The sequence below is a fragment of the Sturnus vulgaris genome, chromosome 16 (genome assembly GCF_052056855.1).
Source record: "Sturnus vulgaris isolate bStuVul1 chromosome 16, bStuVul1.hap1, whole genome shotgun sequence".
NCBI lineage: Eukaryota > Metazoa > Chordata > Aves > Passeriformes > Sturnidae > Sturnus > Sturnus vulgaris.
The window spans coordinates 1,966,340-1,983,605 of record NC_142258.1 but is presented as its reverse complement, the minus strand read 5'-3'; the positions used below and the strand labels follow the sequence as shown (position 1 = coordinate 1,983,605).

Below are 17,266 nucleotides of genomic sequence, written 5' to 3'. Positions count from 1 at the left end.
CACTTTAAGGAGAGAACAATTGCAGCAGGGCAGAGCTGAGGGGAAATCAGCCCTCGGTGACTGCCCTGGGGAATCTGGGGCTGCTCCATCCCCCAGTTACCTGGGATGGGCGTGGAGGGTTCATCAGCTTCGGGAATGGGAGAGGGAAGAGGAGCAAATCCCGGGAATTGGGAATTGTTGGCCGGGAATTGTGTTCACACCTCCAGATAAAAACCTTGGCGTCACCTGCGCCGTTTCTGGGCCTCGGATTCAAGAAAAAAAAAAACAAAAACAAAACAAAACCTGGAAGATGTTTTGATGTTTTTTCTTCCCCCAGGGCTTTTCCTTGCCCTCCCACCAGCTAGTTTCCCTGGGAGGAAAATTCCACGTGGAACAGGCTGGAGAATGGGCCAAGAGCTGCAGCAGACACCAGCCAGCACACGGAGGGAGCACTAAACAGAGGAGGAAAACACACCAAGGTGCAGGAAAACCTGGGAAGAGCTGGAGAATTCGGGAAAAGGATCAAGGAGCAGAGAGGAGACACCTGAGAAGTGACTTTAACCCCCAAAAGGCAAAGGACAGGATCAGTCCCCATCCCACTGGAACGGGACACACACACACAGCGTGAGAGGCTCTGTGCAGCCCAGGAGTCTCCATTTGGGAAGTTTTGGGATGAGGAGCGGCTGCCTGAGGACACAGAGCCCTGGGCTGGGGTCCGAGGAGCTGCACTGAGAAGATCTGGGCACAAAACACCTGGAGAAGCAGAGGAACGGCTCAGTTTGGTGGCTGGGGGAGGAAAATCCGGGCAGGAAAACAAAGCTGGGAGGGCTGGGTGGGCTCTGCTCCTGCCTGCTGGATTTTATCCTCCCTTTCCTCTGCTTTCCTCGCTTTTGCAGCTGTCCCCAAAACGATTTCCAAATTAAAAGTTGTCCCTATGACAAAATCACTCACTTTCTGCCCAACCTTTCCCTGTCATTCCCACTGGGATGGAGCCACTCCTGTGGGAAGCTCCAGCACCACCCAGGGAGGGGGGAAGGGACCCAAACTGGCAGCAAACACTAAAAAAATTGCAGATATTTTCTTAAAACTTCTCCCCCCGCCTTTTTTTTTTTTTTTTTTTTTTTTCCCCTGGCAAAACCAAAAAAGGGAAAGAAGGAAGGAGACCAAGAAGAAGAAATAAAAACGCTGCAGAATGAGGGAATCCCCAATATCCCCCCAAAAATGAAGGAGATCTGCCAGGACCATCCACTTCTTCCTGACCTCCCTGTTCCTTGCCCAACAGGTAGAGACAAATCACTCATTAATGCTGTTAATTAATTAATGAATCCACTAATCAGGAGAGCTCTGAGGGGGAAGCCAAGCCCCAGGAGGGGTCAGTTATCCCATCAGAGAGGATTAACATCCCTTTCCCACCTTTTCCCAGCCCTGCTCCTGGATTTCCCTTTCTCTGTCCCTCGGCACATCCATGTGGAAGAAGGACAACAGAGGGGCAGGAAAATCCATTTTTCTCCCACTCCTACTGGATTATTCTCTGCTCCATCCTCCCCCAGGGGAAGTTTTCCAAACCCATCCATCCCATGCATGTTGGAACCCAAAAACCTGAGAGTTTTGAGTTTTCTGGCACTGACCCCCCCCAGGAGAACGCTGCTTTTGACTTGGAGAAAGCTCCCAAATTTGAGTGATGGGATTAAAATCACAGGTGTGGAGTTAGAATAGAAGTGTGTGATTTCACGTGGTGAAGGGTTTGGGAATTGAAAATGTATTTTCAAATATAGTAATGTTTTAAATACAGCAGTAAGTGTGAGACAAAGGATTTTGGGTGTTGTCTCTTTCTGCCTTCTTCATGGTTTCAGGCTGTAGTTTTTGCTGCACTACAGGTCACAGCAGTTTGGTTATTGAGTCAAAAGTATAAATAATCTAACTCTTATTTCTTTATTGGACTGTTCAGCCTTTAAAAACCCTGCAACTGGCTCAATTCTCCTCCATTTTACTCATTTTCAGCTGGTAGCTGGAAGTGTTGCAGAACTCCCTAAATTTAGATGAAATTTAATAAACAACCAAGCTTGAACACGAGAAATTCGTCTCCTTCGTGTTTTCAATCCTAACTCTAAATAAGAACAACAACAACAACAAAAAAAATAAAACCCCAACAAGCACAGGAAGAGAGCCCAGACAGGTTGGGGCTGACTCAATTCCTTTATTCCCACCGGGAGCAGCTCAGGAGGGTGGGAAGGAGCTGGAGGGGGAGAAGAACCTGCCAGGAGCTGCTGCCCCTTCCCACCAAAACATCCCTGGGGGATTTCTCCTGCAGATCCCACTGCCAGCATCTCCTGCCATCACTCACAGCCCATCCTGGCACTGCTGCTCCGGCATTCCCAGGTTTTGAAGGATCACTTTGGGCGAGAAGAGAGAAATTCTCCCAAGCAGAGACCCAGTTCCAACCCATTCCTGCAACAACCCAGCAAATTCCTTCAGAATCCCGATTAAAAATCCTTAAATAACCTCATCCCGGCCCTGTAACAGCACAGCTCTCAAAGACAGAGAGAGAAAAGTAGAAATTCCCAATGCACCTCCAAAAAGTCCCCAAATTTCTCTCACAATGCTCTCGACTTAAAAATAGTTGCTGTACTCGGAGCTGGCAGCTTTCAAGGGGGGATAGAAAAGGAAAGGTTTCCATGGGGAAAGAAGAATGATGGCAAAAATCAAAGTCAGTCCTTCCCTCTGATGCCTCGGGAAAAGCTGAAGGCGCAGGAAGCTGCAGGGCAGAACCCAGCAGGGCAAAGCTGGATTGGAAGCAGCTGTTTGGGAGCTCACTTACACCTCCTTTCATCCCGAAAATTTGGGGTTAGGACCCCGCCGTGCTGGCCCCTGGATTTTGTCCAGATCCTCCGTTTAAAGCAGTTTTGGTTTCAGCTGGGAGGGTTTGGCAGCAGCACCAAGGGGAGACCCCTCCAATAATTCAGGTTTTTTCCCCTCTCTCCAGGGCTGGAAAGGAAATCAGAGCCAGGATCTCAGCCCCAGCCCCCCTGGAACCTCTGTGTCCTGAGGAATCGTGGATTTCCCATCCCTGGATGTGCCCCGGGCCAGGTTGGAGCAGCCTGGGATGGGGGAAGGTGTCCCTGCCCATGGTAGGGGGTGGAATGAGAATCTTTAAGGTCTTTTCCAGCCCATCCCAGGATTCCACGATCTGTCCAAAGGCAGGAAGATGTAACCCTGAAGTGTTTTCCAGGTCATTCCATACCTTTTTTTTTTTTTTTTCTCCTTTACAATTTGCTGCTGGTGTGTTAACGAGTGCTGCAGGGGTGAACCATACCCTGGCACCTGGGTTGAGAGAATGAGTCAGAAACGATAAAAAAAAAATGGGAATAGTTCCATCTAGATCCCCTAAAACTTCCCAAGCGAGCTCCAAGAAACCTGGGATGGCTGGAAATGCAGGGACTGGATCAGTGCTGCGTTTTTCAGGTTTAAAATTAATGCAAAAAGCCCAACCCAACAGCAGCACTCAGGAACTCGGAGAACCTCACATTTTCCTCATGGACATTGAGCTGGAATATTCCTGCCCCCAAATTCGTTTGGAATTCAGCAACTTCCATCACAATAAACCACAGGAGATGGGCACATCTTCCCAAATTCACCTGTCTGAGTGGGGTAGAACCATCCCAAAGGGAAGGAGACGATCCCAGACAATTCCCCTCAAACACAGCTCATCCCAAAACCTTCCTGACGAGGAGCGAGCCCGGATAAGAAAATCCTGCGAGCTCTTTGATGCCGCTAATGGCCATTACATAACCGCTGCTAAATGTCTGTGCTCGGCGAACGCTTCCCCTGGGCTTCATCTTGAAAGCTCCGCTTTGCAGAAAATCACGGAGCGTTTAAAAACCTGGCTCCGAGAGAGCGAGAGGGGCTGGCTGGAGTTAATTACAGCAACGGGACCACCCGAGCGAGGCTGGAGCAGCACGGTTTGGGCTTGGGGACGGCAGCTCTTGGGTTGGCTCGGAAGGTTTGGGTTGAGCCGGCAAATTCCTGCTGGGGATGCAGGAGAAAGGTTTGGAGCATCGGGATGCGGGAGTGGAAGCACAGCCAGGGCGGGATCATCGATTTTCCACTCTGCTGGGATGGAGAAAGAGCTCCAGAGCTGGGGCCAGGGAAAGGCTGAAGCGCCAGGACTGAGCAGTGAGAGGCAGGAGCAGGACCTGAGGGATGAGCCCTGCCTGTCTCGCAGGCAGCACATGATTACCCCGAGATGGAATTACAGGATCCAGCTCCTCTCGCAGAGTTCGAGCTGCCCTAAGAGCTGGGCTGGGGCATTTCCTCACCTCTGAGCCACTGACATCTCTGACAGGAGCTTTTGGAAGGATTTCTCCAGGAAAATCCCTTTTTTGTTTTTTTTTTTGGTTTTTTTTTTCTTGCTGGCTGCGCTTGGTTTTCATCCTGGTGTTGTCCTGACCCCAGGAAGGGACAGGGACACAACAACCCCAGCTCAGGGAGCAGCGAGGGATGTCCCAAAGCCTGGGATGAGCCAGGAGCCATCCCAGCTCCAGCAGCACCTCCAGGACCCCACTGTGAGCCCAGCAGGAAGAGCCCAGGGCTGGCAGCAGCGTCCAAAGGATGAGCCAGGCCCAGGATTTATCCAAACACCAGCAGCACGGCCCAAAACCGGGACTAAGAGCCTGGGCTGGGCTTAAATTGATCCCTTGGGCAGGGCTGGGGGGTGCCAGGTGAGGCTCAGTAAAATGAAGGTTTCCTAATGAAGGTTTCCTAATGAAGGTTTATTATCAGAGGGGCTGCTCCACCCAGCCTGGAAGAGCCCCAATGAAAATTTGTCTCTTTAAAGTTGGGTTTGATGATCCTGGAGGTGTTTTCCAGCCTCAATAATTCCATGATTCCAGGTCCTGCCCGTTCCCAAAGCCTGTCCCACGCTCTGAGCTGGGCCTAAATGATTTTAATGCTTCTCACATCGAGTTTCTTATCTCCAAACCCCGACAAGGATTTATCTCTGGGTTTCAGCAGCATCTCCAGCTCATCAGGCCCTGCCAGGGGTTGGGGTGTGCTCGGTGACCTGAGCTATTTGGAGAGCTGGGGATTTGTTCTGGGGTTAATCCACCCCACTCCCATCCTCGTCCTTCAGGTGCAGCAGGAATTCACAAAAGAGCCGCTCAAACCCTCAGGAAATTGCTGACAAATGGGATTTTTTTTTTAATTTTTTTTTCTTCCGGACACAAAGTTCCCAGCTGGACCCAGAGCCCTGCTGAGAATTTTTCTAGCAGGGGACAGAAAAAAAATCTCCCTGCTGGAAAAGGAAGAAAAAAAAGGTGGAGAATTTTTTTTTTCCCTTTTTTTTTTTTTTTTTTTTTTTATTTTTTTGCTGTACTTACATGGCAAAATTCCTGTCTAGGAAGCACCTGTTCCTCAGCAGCCCTGCCCAGAGCTGGACCCCGACAATCCCAAAGATGAAGAAGACGAAGAAGCAGAGGAGGAGGACGTTGCCTAACATAGGCAGAGTGTCCAGCAGCAGCGTGACCAGGATCCTCATACCTGGGGGAGAAGGGAAAATCGCCTTAGGATCGGGAAAAATCCCCGTCCCCACCTTGGAGGTGCAGCCAGCACAGAAAAATTGGGATTTGGTGTTTTCCCCTTTAATTCCCGAGGTTGAAATGGGAGGTGCAAACGCCAAAGGGTTTTGGCAGGAAATGGGAATAAAGAGCAGTTCCCAAAGGGTGGGAGTTCCAGGTGTTTTCCAGGTGTTTTCCACGGTGTTCAAGGACCCAAGAACTGCAGGACATTTTTTTTTTTTCCTGGAAAAAAAACTCCCAGGAATTATGAGCCTCTGGAGGAATTGTTAAAATATGGATTTGTCAACATGGCAAACTCCTCTCAGGGATCACAGAAATTGTTCCCCTAAAAACCACGGAGCCTTGGGTGGGAACCCCAAATATCCCAACATTCCCACCCATTTATCCCATCATTCCCACCCATCCATCCCAACATTCCCACCCATCCATCCCAGCTTTCCCAGGCACTACTGCCAGGACTGGAATTCCTGGTGTGTTTATTCTCAGTGGGATTTGGAATTCCTGGTGTGTTTATTCCCAACCAAAGTTGGAATTCCTGGTGTGTTTATTCCCAACCAAAGTTGGAATTCCTGGTGTGTTTATTCCCAAGGTGTCCTGTCACAAAATCATGGAATTCCCCAGGATTGTCACATGCAGCTCCCGGCCCTGCCCAGCGCTGTCACCCCCTCGGGACCAATCCCATTTTCCTGGAAATCCATTTTTGGGAAAGCAAAGACTCAATCCCACTGGATCCATGCTGGGATTTTTTCCTGTTTTTTTTTTCGTTTTTTTGTTTTTTTTTTTTTTTTTAAATTATTTTTCCCCCCCTCTCTCTCTGATCTCCTCCCTCTATTTTTCCAAAAATGGATAAAATTTCCCTCCCGGTGCCAGGGAATTTTTTTCCTGCTCAGCTGCTCTGGGTGTTTGGGGTTGTTTGGTGGCATCATCCCAGAGATTGGATCCAGCTGTTCTCCAGCTGTTCCAGCCGCGCTGGGCTCTGCTCGGAATTCCGAGTGTGCCACGGGAAAAGAGCAGAGCTGGGGCTGAAACTCGGAGCGGGATTTTCATTCCCATTCCATGGGATGCCTGCTTTAAACCCCGCAGCAGAAAAAAAACAAAAATAAAAAATTAAAAATTAAAAAACCCCCCCAATAATAACAAAAATAATAGTAACAATATTAAACAAAAATAAAAATAAAATACGCATAAAAATGATATTAAATAGAAAATTAAATATATAAATAAATGTAAAAGTAAGTGTTAAAATAGGTGTAAAAATAAATGTGAAAGTAAATAGAAAAAGAAATGTAAAAAGAAATTTAAATATAGAAAAAGAAATAAAAATAGAAAAAGAAATAGAAAAAGAAATGTAAAGAGAAATAGAAAAAGAAATGTAAAAAGAAATAGAAAAATAGAAAAAGAAATAAAAAAGAAATAAAAATAGAAAAATAAATGGAAAATTAAATGTAAAAAGAAATAGAAAAATAAATGAAAAATAGAAAAAAAAGTAAAAATAAATAGAAAAATGTAAAAATAAATGTAAAAATAGAAAAAGAAATAAAAAAGAAACAAAAAATAGAAAAATAAATGTGAAAATAAATTTTAAAATAAATATATAAACAAATACAAAAACAAACATAAAAATAAAGCAGTGAAAAAGATTTGAAAAAAAAATAAAAACCAACCCACTGACCACTGCTGAAAAAAACAAAAAAAAATCCCTGACTCCAGCTCCTGCCAAGTGAATAAATTACAAGAATTCTATTTTTCCAGTGGTTTGGAAGGAATAATTTCTAATAGAAATGATATTTTTCTTGGCCAGGATTCCTCTTTCTTTCCTTAACAAAGTGCTTGGAGCTGGGAGAATCCCGTGGGTGAATTTATTGTGCCTGGAAGAGCCCAGGAATCCCAGGGATCCATCTCCAGCTCGATTTTCCCTGGATTTAGCACCTGCATTTATTTATTTTGAAATCCAATTGTGATTTGATCTTATGGGAAATCTCATTCCCCAAATCCCAGAGCGCTGCTGGGATGGGCTGGAATTCCAAGGAAATCTCTTGGTTGGGTTGTGCCGACCCCATGGAAAACAGAACAACAAAAATCCACCAAAATCCCGGGATTTTCCCATCCCCTTCCGCACAGATTCTGGAATATTTCGGTGTGAAACAGCAAAATTCCCGATGTTCAAGGGGATGGGGTTGAAAAAGAGGAAAAAGAAAAAGTGGAGGTTGGATCTGGCCTCCAGGGATGGGGATATTTCTGGGAATAATTTTAGGAATCCGATCTCCTTTGGTGGGGCCAGCCCAGCCCGGCTCCTCAGGCACAAACACGGATTTCCCAAGGATTTCACCCCACACAAAATTAATCACAAATGGGATCTTTCCTAGCGCCTGTCTGCAGGAAAAACATGGAAATCCCATGGGAATGGGGTGAGCTTTCAGGTCCTTTCCCGGTTCAAAAAATTCCAGAGGGAAACTTCCCTGGAGCTCCAAATTCCAGGAGCCCCAAATTCCAGAGGGAAATTTACCCAGAGCCCCAAATTCCAGAAAGAAATTTATCCAGAGCCCAAATTCCAAAAGGAAACATCTCTGGAGCCCCAAATTCCAGAGGGAAACTTCCCTGGAGCACAAATTCCAGAGGGAAACATCCCTGAGACCCAAATTCCAGGAGTCCCAAATTCCAGAGAGAAATTTACCCAGAGCCTCAAATTCCAGAAGGAAACTTCCCTGGAACCCCAAATTCCAGAGGGAAACTTCCCTGAGCCCCAAATTCCAGAAGCCCCAAATTCCAGAGGGAAACTTCCCTGAGCCCCAAATCCCAGAACCCCAAATTCCAGAGGGAAACTTGGTGTTGTGCTTTCCAAAACCTTGGCAACAAAACCTCGTCAGGAAAACAAAACTCCAAAGGATTCCACGGCTCCTTTTGGCCTCTATTTTAATTTTTTTTTTTTTTTTGGTGCTGTTTTTAACTAAAGACCTCGCTGTGGAATTCACTCATTTCATTCCTTGTCTTCCAGAAAAAAAAAAAATAAAAATTCTGTGGAATTGGGAATTCTGGGAGAAATTTCCAAGGCTCCTGGGTGTGCAAACATCCATCTGCCTGGAATCAAATCCCTTCTGGGGGAGGTTGTTTGGCTGTCCCTGGATGTGCTGAATCCAGGCAGGATGTGGGGCTGGCTCACTGCAAAAAGAACAGGAATTATCCCTTTTATTTTTAATATTTTTTTTTTTTTTTTAATTGCCAGGATCCCTATGATTTCCATACAATGATTGGAGTGGATTTGGGTTGGAAATGGAATTGCTGTGGAATGAGCACCTTGCTCAGCAGCTGGCTGATTCCAGCAGGGAATTATTCCAACGTGGGGACTCGCATTTAAAATTGGATTTAGAAGCCAAGCAGCTGAAACCACTTGAAAATGGATTTAGGAGCCACTTGAACTTCCTACCCAGGATGATCCCAATTTTGTTTCACGTGGAGCAAACCCTCCCTGGGGGTTTTAGCAGCACGGGAAGCTCCTGAGCTGCTAATCCCAAATAAAAAAATCCTGGAAAGATCTTCAGTGGCTGAGGAGGGAAAACAAACTCGGCAGGGCAAGAAGATTCCTCTTGGCAGTGACCTTTAGGAGGAACATTGTTTGATTTGCACCCCGAGGGAGTTTTTTCCATGGAAAAGTCACAAAATCCTCGGAAAACAGCTCCGAGGGTCAATTCCCTGCTCCTCTGCTGACATCGATTGTGATAATGATGATCTCTAACTCGCCCTTAAAAATTAAATTAATTTCCTCTCATTAGCTACACAAAGCAGACACCCGGGTGTGGGAGGGGTTATTCCCAAGGATTTCTAATTTTCCCAGACTGAGCTCAGAAATCCAGGTGTGTGTGTGTGTTCCAGTATTCCCAGTCTGAGCAGGGGTTCATTCCCAAGGTTTCCCAGTCTGAGTGGGGTTTATTCCCGAGGTTTCCCAGTTTTCCCAGTCTAACCAGGGTTCATTCCCAAGGTTTCCCAGGCTGAGCAGGGTTCATTCCCAAGGTTTTTCACTCTGAGAGGGGTTCAATCCCAAGGTTTCCCGGTTTTCCCAGTCTGAGCAGGGCTAATTCCCAAGGTTTCTCAGTCTGAGCAGGGTTTATTCCCAAGGTTTCTCAGTCTGAGCAGGGTTTATTCCCAAGCTTTCCCAGTTTTCCCAGTCTGAGCAGGGTTTATTCCCAAGCTTTCCCAGTTTTCCCAGTCTGAGCAGGGTTTATTCCCAAGCTTTCCCAGTTTTCCCAGACTGAGCAGGGTCCATTCCCAAGGTTTCCCGGTTTTCCCAGTCTGAGCAGGGCTCATTCCCAAGCTTTCCCAGTTTTCCCAGACTGAGCAGGGCTCATTCCCAAGCTTTCCCGGTTTTCCCAGACTGAGCAGGGGGTTCATTCCCAAGGTTTCCCGGTTTTCCCAGATTGAGTGGGGGTTCATTCCCAAGGTTTCCCGGTTTTCCCAGGCTGAGCAGGGATTCATTCCCAAGGTTTCCCAGGCTGAGCAGGGATTCATTCCCAAGGTTTCCCAGGCTGAGCAGGGGTTCATTCCCAAGGTTTCCCGGTTTTCCCAGACTGAGCAGGGGGTTCATTCCCAAGGTTTCCCGGTTTTCCCAGTCTGAGCAGGGGTTCATTCCCAAGGTTTCCCGGTTTTCCCGGTGCCGTCACTCACTCGGGACCCTGTTGATGGCGCGCAGGGGCCGCAGGACGCGCACGGTGCGGATGGCAGAGAGGCTCACGTTGTGTCCATCCAGGGAATATTCCATCATCCTGCCCAGGGAGGAAAACAGCACAGGACTCACCACGGGGATGTCACCGTTCCCTCAGTCGGGAAAATTTCGCTGCCTGCAATCCCGGGAATGCAAATCCACCCATTCCGTGCTTCCAGCTCCTCCTGTGGATGCAATTCCACGTGCCTGGAAGTGTCCCAGGGCAGGCTGGATGGGGTTTGGAGCAATCTGGGATGCTGGAAGTTATCCCTGTTCATGGCAGGGGTGGAATGGGATGAGCTTTAAGGTCCTTTCCAGCTTTTGCTGGCACAGGGAACACTTTGGAAAGGAGGATTTTCCTTCTAGGATGTGAAGGAAGTGGGAGAGGGAAACTCCAGCAGGAATTGTGGTGATGGGATAAGGGGAAATGGGTTCACAGTGAGAGATGGGAAATTTAGCTGGGATATTGGGAAGGAATTCCTGCCTGGGAGGGTGGAATCTGGCACAGATTCCCAGAGAAGCTGGGGCTGCCCCTGGATCCCTGGAATGTTCCAGGCCAGGCTGGAGGGGGCTTGGAGCAGCCTGGGACAGTGGAAGGTGTCCCTGCCATGAGATGATCTTTAAGGTCCCTTCCAACCCAACCCATTCCATGATTCCCTGACTCTCCAGGACAAGGAGCTGCACCCCAGCTTTTCTCTCCTCCCATGACCAAACCTGAACACAAAATGCACAAATCATTTGCTTGCTTTTTTTTTTAAAGAATGAAGAACATTTTCTCCTCCATTCTTCCTCCCTGAACATTTTTCCTGGATTGGCACTCAGTGGGTGATTCCCTACACTGGAAAATGGGAGGCACAAAGCTTTGGGATGTTTTGTGCCATCAAAATCTTCCAAACCTGCAGCTGTCAAATCCAAATCCAGTCCTGGGAACCTGGAATGTCTCCAGGGATTGGTTGCACCAGGATGCCAAGCTTGTAAATCCCAAATCCCTTGGAAATGCCCTAGAGAAACCTGCTGGAGCTGGGAATTTTGGCTGGATTTGCACTCAGTGGGTGATTCCCACTGAGCACGAGGCTTTGGGATGTTTTGTGCCATCAAAAACTCCAAACCTCCAATCCTGGCAGGCTGGGATGTCTCCAGGGGCTGGATGCACCAGGAACCTCTCGGTTCCAGCTCTCCTGAACATCCCTGCCCCCGGGGAAACGGAGAGGCCACGAGTTCCACCGGGCTTGAAACGTTCCAGGGAACATTTCTGAGGCAAGGAAAACACGAAAGGACTCTGGGAGCTGGAAGGAACCTCAGCCACAGCCGCAGCCTGTGCTGGAGGCAGGAGCTGTGTTTATTTTGGAGTTCCCCTGCTCCCTTTGGAGCTGCTGCTGAGGCAAACCAGCTCCGAGGAGGAGGAGGCAGAACGGGGCAAACAAAGCTCTGCCAATCACTGTTTCCCTTCCTACCACAAAAAAAACCCCCAAAAACTCGGAATAACTTCAGCACATCCATCCCCTGGCTGGAAAAACCAGCCTTGTTATTCCAGTGGTGAGCTCCCTGCTAAAAGCAGCTCCAGGTTGGGGAGGACGTGCTGGGTTGAGGGGTGCTGGTGCTGAGAGAGGGGAATCCCAACCCCTGGCACGGCTCCTCCTCCCCCAGGGCTACTCCCAGCTCCAGCCTCTCTTTGGAGAGATGGGAAATGATATTCCAAGTGTGGCTGAAATGCACCAAAACCACCTGGGAAAGTGGGAATTGATATTCCAGGTATGGCTGAAATCCACCCAAATCACCTGGAGATAGCCAGGATCAGCCAGGGAAAATGAGAATTCATATCCCAGGTATGGCTCAAACCACCAAAACCACCAGGGAAGGTGGGAATTGATATTCCAGGTAAGGCTTAAATCCACCAAAACTGTCCAGAGATAGCCCAGGATCAGCCAGGGAAGGTGTGAAATATCCCAGGTATGGCTCAAATTCACCCAAACTGTCTGAAGACAGACCAGGATCAGCCAGGGAAGGTGGGAATTCATATCCCAATCATGGCTAAAATCCACCCAAACCACCAGGGAAGGTGGGAATTGATATCCCAGGTATGGCTCAAATCCTCCCAAACCACCTGGAGACAGCCCAGGATCAGCCAGGGAAGGGATTTTTTCTTCTCATCTCCAGCCTGAGTGATTCCACTCCTGCAGCAGCGTCTCCTGCTGTTTTCATCCTCCTCAAACACATTCCAGCCATGGAAGGTGAGGAAAAACCTTGGGAAGCTCCCAAATGGCCTCCCCAGACACTTTTCCCCCTCATTCCAACAGAATTCCCAGTGCTGAAGCTGCCCCTGAGGACGAGCAGAGGGCTCAGCCCTTCAGCCTGCACGGGTTCTCCCAATCCTGGGTTTTGGGGGAAACATCATCCCACACATCCAGTGTGGGAAAACCCCCTCAGCTCCTTGATCAAACTCCTGATCCCGAGTTTTCCCTGCTCTTCCCCTGCCTTAAACACCGCAGCAGCTTTGTAGGAAAACATAATTAAGGAAAAAATAATTAATAATAAGGGTTGGTTTTGTTTGTTTGTTTGTTTTTTGCTGTCCCTGATGTTCCTTCTCGGGCTGGAACTGCACCCGAGTTCCGAGGAAGCTCCGCTCAGGAGAGCTCATGTTTTATTCAGAGCACTAAAACCGTTCCTAATTGTATTCCAGACAAATAACAACGAGCACAACAAAACCCCATTAGTGCAGGGGAGATGGCACAGCATTAATGGAAAGGGGAAAAAAACGCCCCAACATATTCCAAGGATGTTTTAATTAACCCCAGGCTGGTCATTAGGAACGCAGGAATTCAGAAGTCAGGCAGTAATTAAAGCTTTCCATCCCTTCCCAGGATGTACAGAGCAGGTAGGAGAGAGCCTGGGCTTTCCAAAGCCATTTATTTATTGAGATTGGGGGACAGGGAAAAAAAAAAAAAAAAAAGTTTGAGCTTTGCCAAGCTTTTTACTCTACTCGGTAATTCCCTGTGGGGGTGAGGGAAGTGGTGTCAAAAGCAACAGGATCATCCTTGGAGCTGTTTATTAACACATCCTGCACAAACCAGCAGCTGGGGGAGATGGAATTCACTTGTAAAGCAGGAGGAGTTTGGAATTTGGGTGAACTCCCAGCCAGCTTTTCCCACTGAGATTTATGGGGGTTTTTTTGGGTTCTCCTTGTTTGCCTCACTCTGCTGGTGGCACGGGGCAGGAGTGGGGCTGAAAGGTTTTTGGTTTTTTTTTTTTGTTTGTTTTTTGTTTTTGTTTTTTTTTTTTTTTTTGTTTTGTTTTTTTGGAGGGCTGGGACGCTGTGGATCAGCTCAGGATGTTTTAGGATCAAAGGATTGCTCCAAACCCCCCCAGCTCCGCCTGGTATTCACAACCCACCCCCAAACCCAGCGTGGTTTTGGGGTGAGGATCAAAAAAAAAAAAAAAAAAAAAATCAGATTTGGGAGATTCTGCCTATAAAGGAATTCTGAAAACCAGCCAGGATTTGGTTCCCTGGGATTTTCCTGCTCTGGGGACAAGGGGATGGGGCGGGCACTGACCCTGCCATGACGATGAAGAAGTCCAGGCGGTTCCAGGTGTCTCCAAGGTAACATTTCTGCCCAAAGATGCCCAGGGCCACCATCTTGATGACCATTTCCACGGCAAAGAAGGCGAAAATGAAATCGTCAAACGCCTGGAGAGCAGGAAAACAGAGCGGGAAAAGAGGATTTCAGTCAGCCCTGCTCGCTCCCACCACGGGGACATTCCGTGTTCCTGTCACCAAAGTGCCACCTGACAACTCCAAAATCACCCCTGGCACAGCTCCTGGCTCATTCCAGGGCTCGGGAAGAGCCCCCAGCTTTTGTTCATCCCTGGTAAGACACGAGAATATCACAGGGCTGGAGCCAGGGGCTGCTCACCTGGAGAGAATCCAGGGAAACCTCAGAGCCCCTTCCGGGACCTGAAGGGGCTCCAGGAGAGCTGGAGAAGGATTTGTCTTAATTAATCAACTTCCCCTTAATAAGCTACACAGGAATTTCGCTCCATCATTTCAGTTCGTTTAATTACTGACAATCCAAATTCAGGCTTTTCCGCCTCGCATCCTGACGTCCAATCCCTCCCGCAGGCTGTGACAGGGGGATGGAAAATTGAGGAATTTCCAGCCCTTTCCTGCCTAAAACCCGTCAGGAAATTTCCAAGGCCGGGTTGGAGGGGGCTTGGAGCAGCCTGGGATGGGGAAGGTGTGGATAAGGATGGAACTGGGTGAGCTTTGAGGTCCCTTCCAACCAGTTTGGGATTGCAGGGAGGATCCCAGTGTGTGGGAATTCTGTCCTTCCCAGCCTGAGGAATGTGCAGGAAGCCAAGGAGCTGCCCACACAGCAGATGGCCCAGGAGGTGCTTCCAAAGCTGCTCTGGTGGGCGGTGAGGGATGCCAGGAGGGATGAGGGGACAGGATTTGGTGTCCCCTGAGCTCGGGGTGACCAACGGGGCAGAATTCCCAACTCCACTTGTCCCGAGGAGAGCAGGGATGGGCTCATCCCACACTGATTCCCTGATGGAAAAGGGAATGGAGGGGTCCAGGCAGTCCCTGGTGCCCCGTGGCACAGAGCAATCCCAGCAGGGATCATGGAAGGGATCCTGGAATGGTTTGGGTTGGAAAGGACCTCACAGCTCATCCAGTGCCAGCCTGCCATGGGGGGACACCTCCCACTGTCCAGCCCGGCCTGGGACACTCCAGGGATGGCAGCCCATGGGATCTGACCTCCCACTTCCGAGCCCCCTGCCCTTGTGAAGGATGGAGAGAAAGGATCTGACTTGGACAGATCCCAACCGGCCTTTGGGCCACAGGCCAGGCTTTGGAAAGACTCTTTGGAAAACTCATCCCTGTGGGAAAGCTTTTCCCAGGGAAAAGGAACACGGTGGGGCTCCCAGCTCCCAGAGCAGCCTCCCCACAGATGGATCCCACAAACCGCAGAGCAGCCACCCCAAAAATGCATCCCACAAATCCCAGAGCAGCCACCTCACAAAGGGATCCCACAAATCCCAGAGCAGCCACCTCACAAAGGGATCCCACAAACCCCAGAGCAGCCACCCTACAAATGGATCCCACAAATCCCAGAATAGTCACCTCACCTCTGCACCCCACAAACCCCAGAGCAGCCACCCCAAAAACACATCCCACAAACACATCCCAGAGCAGCCACCCCCCGGGGCGGGGTTTTGGGGCCGGGGTCTCACCTCCAGGATGGTGCAGCGCTCCGACTGGCACTCCACGTCCTCGCAGGGCTGGAACATGCCCAGGGTGACGCAGTTGAGCAGGATCACCAGCATGCTGACGTGCTCGAACCAGGTGCCAGCGCGTTAAGGACAGCACAGCTTGGGGAGGGGACACCCAGGGAACGCACCCGGACCCTCCTCCCACCCAAACCCCTTCTCCAAATCCCGGGATTTAGCAGCAGGGAATCGCCCCACGGCGGGAGAGCAGCTCGAGGGCACCGCCAGCCACAGCAGGGAGCAGCTCCTTGGTCCCCTCTGGAGTTGTGGGAGTGAGGATCCCTCGTTCCAGCCCCATTCCTGCATCTCCAGAAGGGACAGATTCCACTCGGAGATTCACATCCCAATGGGAATGAGCTTCTCTCATTCCAACTCCATTCTCACACATCTCAAGGAATAACAGATTCCAATCTGAGTTCCCGATGGGAATGAGGTTCTCTCATTCCAACCCCATTCCCACATCTTCAGAAGAGACAGATTCCACAAGATCCACATCCCGGTGGGAATGAGATCCTTTCATTCCCTACATCTCATGGAATGACAGATTCCACTCTGAGATCCACATCCCAGTGGGAATGGGGTTCCCTCATTCCAACATCTCCAGAAGGAACAGATTCCACTCTAAGATCCAAGTGGGAATGAGATTGTCTCATTCCAGCCCCATTCTCACATCCCAAGAAGGAACAGATTCCAATCTGAGATCCTGATGGGAATGAGGTTTTCTCATTCCAGCCCCATTCCCACATCTCCAGAAGGGACAGATTCCACAAGCTCCACATCCCGATGGGAATGAGATCCTTTCATTCCCTACACCTCAAGGAATGACAAATTCCACTCTGAGATCCACATCCCGATGGGAATGGGGTTCCCTCATCCCAGCCCCATTCCCACACCCCAAGCAATGTCAGATGGACAAAGACAAAACAGATCCAAGCTGGTGGGGCCAAGGATGGGAATGTTGGGATTCAGGATCCAAAGGGTCTGAAAAAGAAGGGAAGGGCTCCCAGCTGGACATCTCCAGAATTCCCTCATATTCCTTACAGGATCCACCAGCGCTCAATTAACCTTTAATTAATTGATCCAAGTAGGAAGTGGTGATTTGCATCAGCGCAAAATAGGCCCAAAGTTGCTGTTTGCTGCTGGCAGGACAATTAAAAATCCCACAAAAAACCCGGAATAATTCCACAAATTAAACAGGAACGAGAGAACTGTTTGCAGGGAAAGTAATTGGAAACATCTGGATGTGGATAAACCTTTGTGCTTCCAAAGCCACACCTGGGGCAGGCAGAGAGAGGCACAGACATGGAATTATTTCTGATAACAGCAGAGTTTCAGAAGCAGAGCATTCTCTTCGGGGTCCTGAATAAAAACCTTTCCATGTTTATTCTTTAGGAATGTTTTATCTGGGATTTTATCCCTCCAGGAGAAAATTTATTGCAGCAGATCAGGGCTGCAGTCTCAAACTGGTTTTGCATGTTCTTATTTATCCAGATTTAAAAAAAAAAAAAAAAAAAGGAAAAAAATCAGTGGGGTCAAATCTTGCACTTCCCTAAAATCTGATCCCAACCCAATTCTTGTTTTAGAGGGGGTTTAATGGGAAAAACAAAATTAATTGAATAAAAAAATGTAATTAAATAAAATTTAATTCAGAGCTGGAGATATCTCAGAGCTGGGAACCAACAGGGCAGACATGGAAAATCACTTGTCTAAAATGGAAATAAATGTATGAAACCTGAGAAATAAATGAAATAAA

The 17,266-nt window shown here is 48.6% G+C and overlaps 1 protein-coding gene across 2 annotated transcripts in view; it reads right to left on the bottom strand.

Annotated features, from left to right (window-relative positions):
• Positions 1 to 15,584, bottom strand: part of LOC106863785 (voltage-dependent T-type calcium channel subunit alpha-1H) — a 115,602-nt gene extending 100,018 nt beyond the window's left edge. For both annotated transcript variants that reach the window (XM_088174233.1, XM_088174234.1), the window contains exons 1-4: positions 15,478 to 15,584; positions 13,800 to 13,933; positions 10,212 to 10,309; positions 5,355 to 5,514 (exon numbers count right to left, since the gene is read on the bottom strand). In XM_088174233.1, the coding sequence (XP_088030359.1) occupies positions 5,355 to 5,514; positions 10,212 to 10,309; positions 13,800 to 13,933; positions 15,478 to 15,570 (485 nt within the window). In that variant the 5' untranslated portion in view covers positions 15,571 to 15,584. The remainder of the gene's footprint in view (positions 1 to 5,354; positions 5,515 to 10,211; positions 10,310 to 13,799; positions 13,934 to 15,477) is intronic.
• Between the last annotated feature and the right edge of the window lie 1,682 nt (positions 15,585 to 17,266).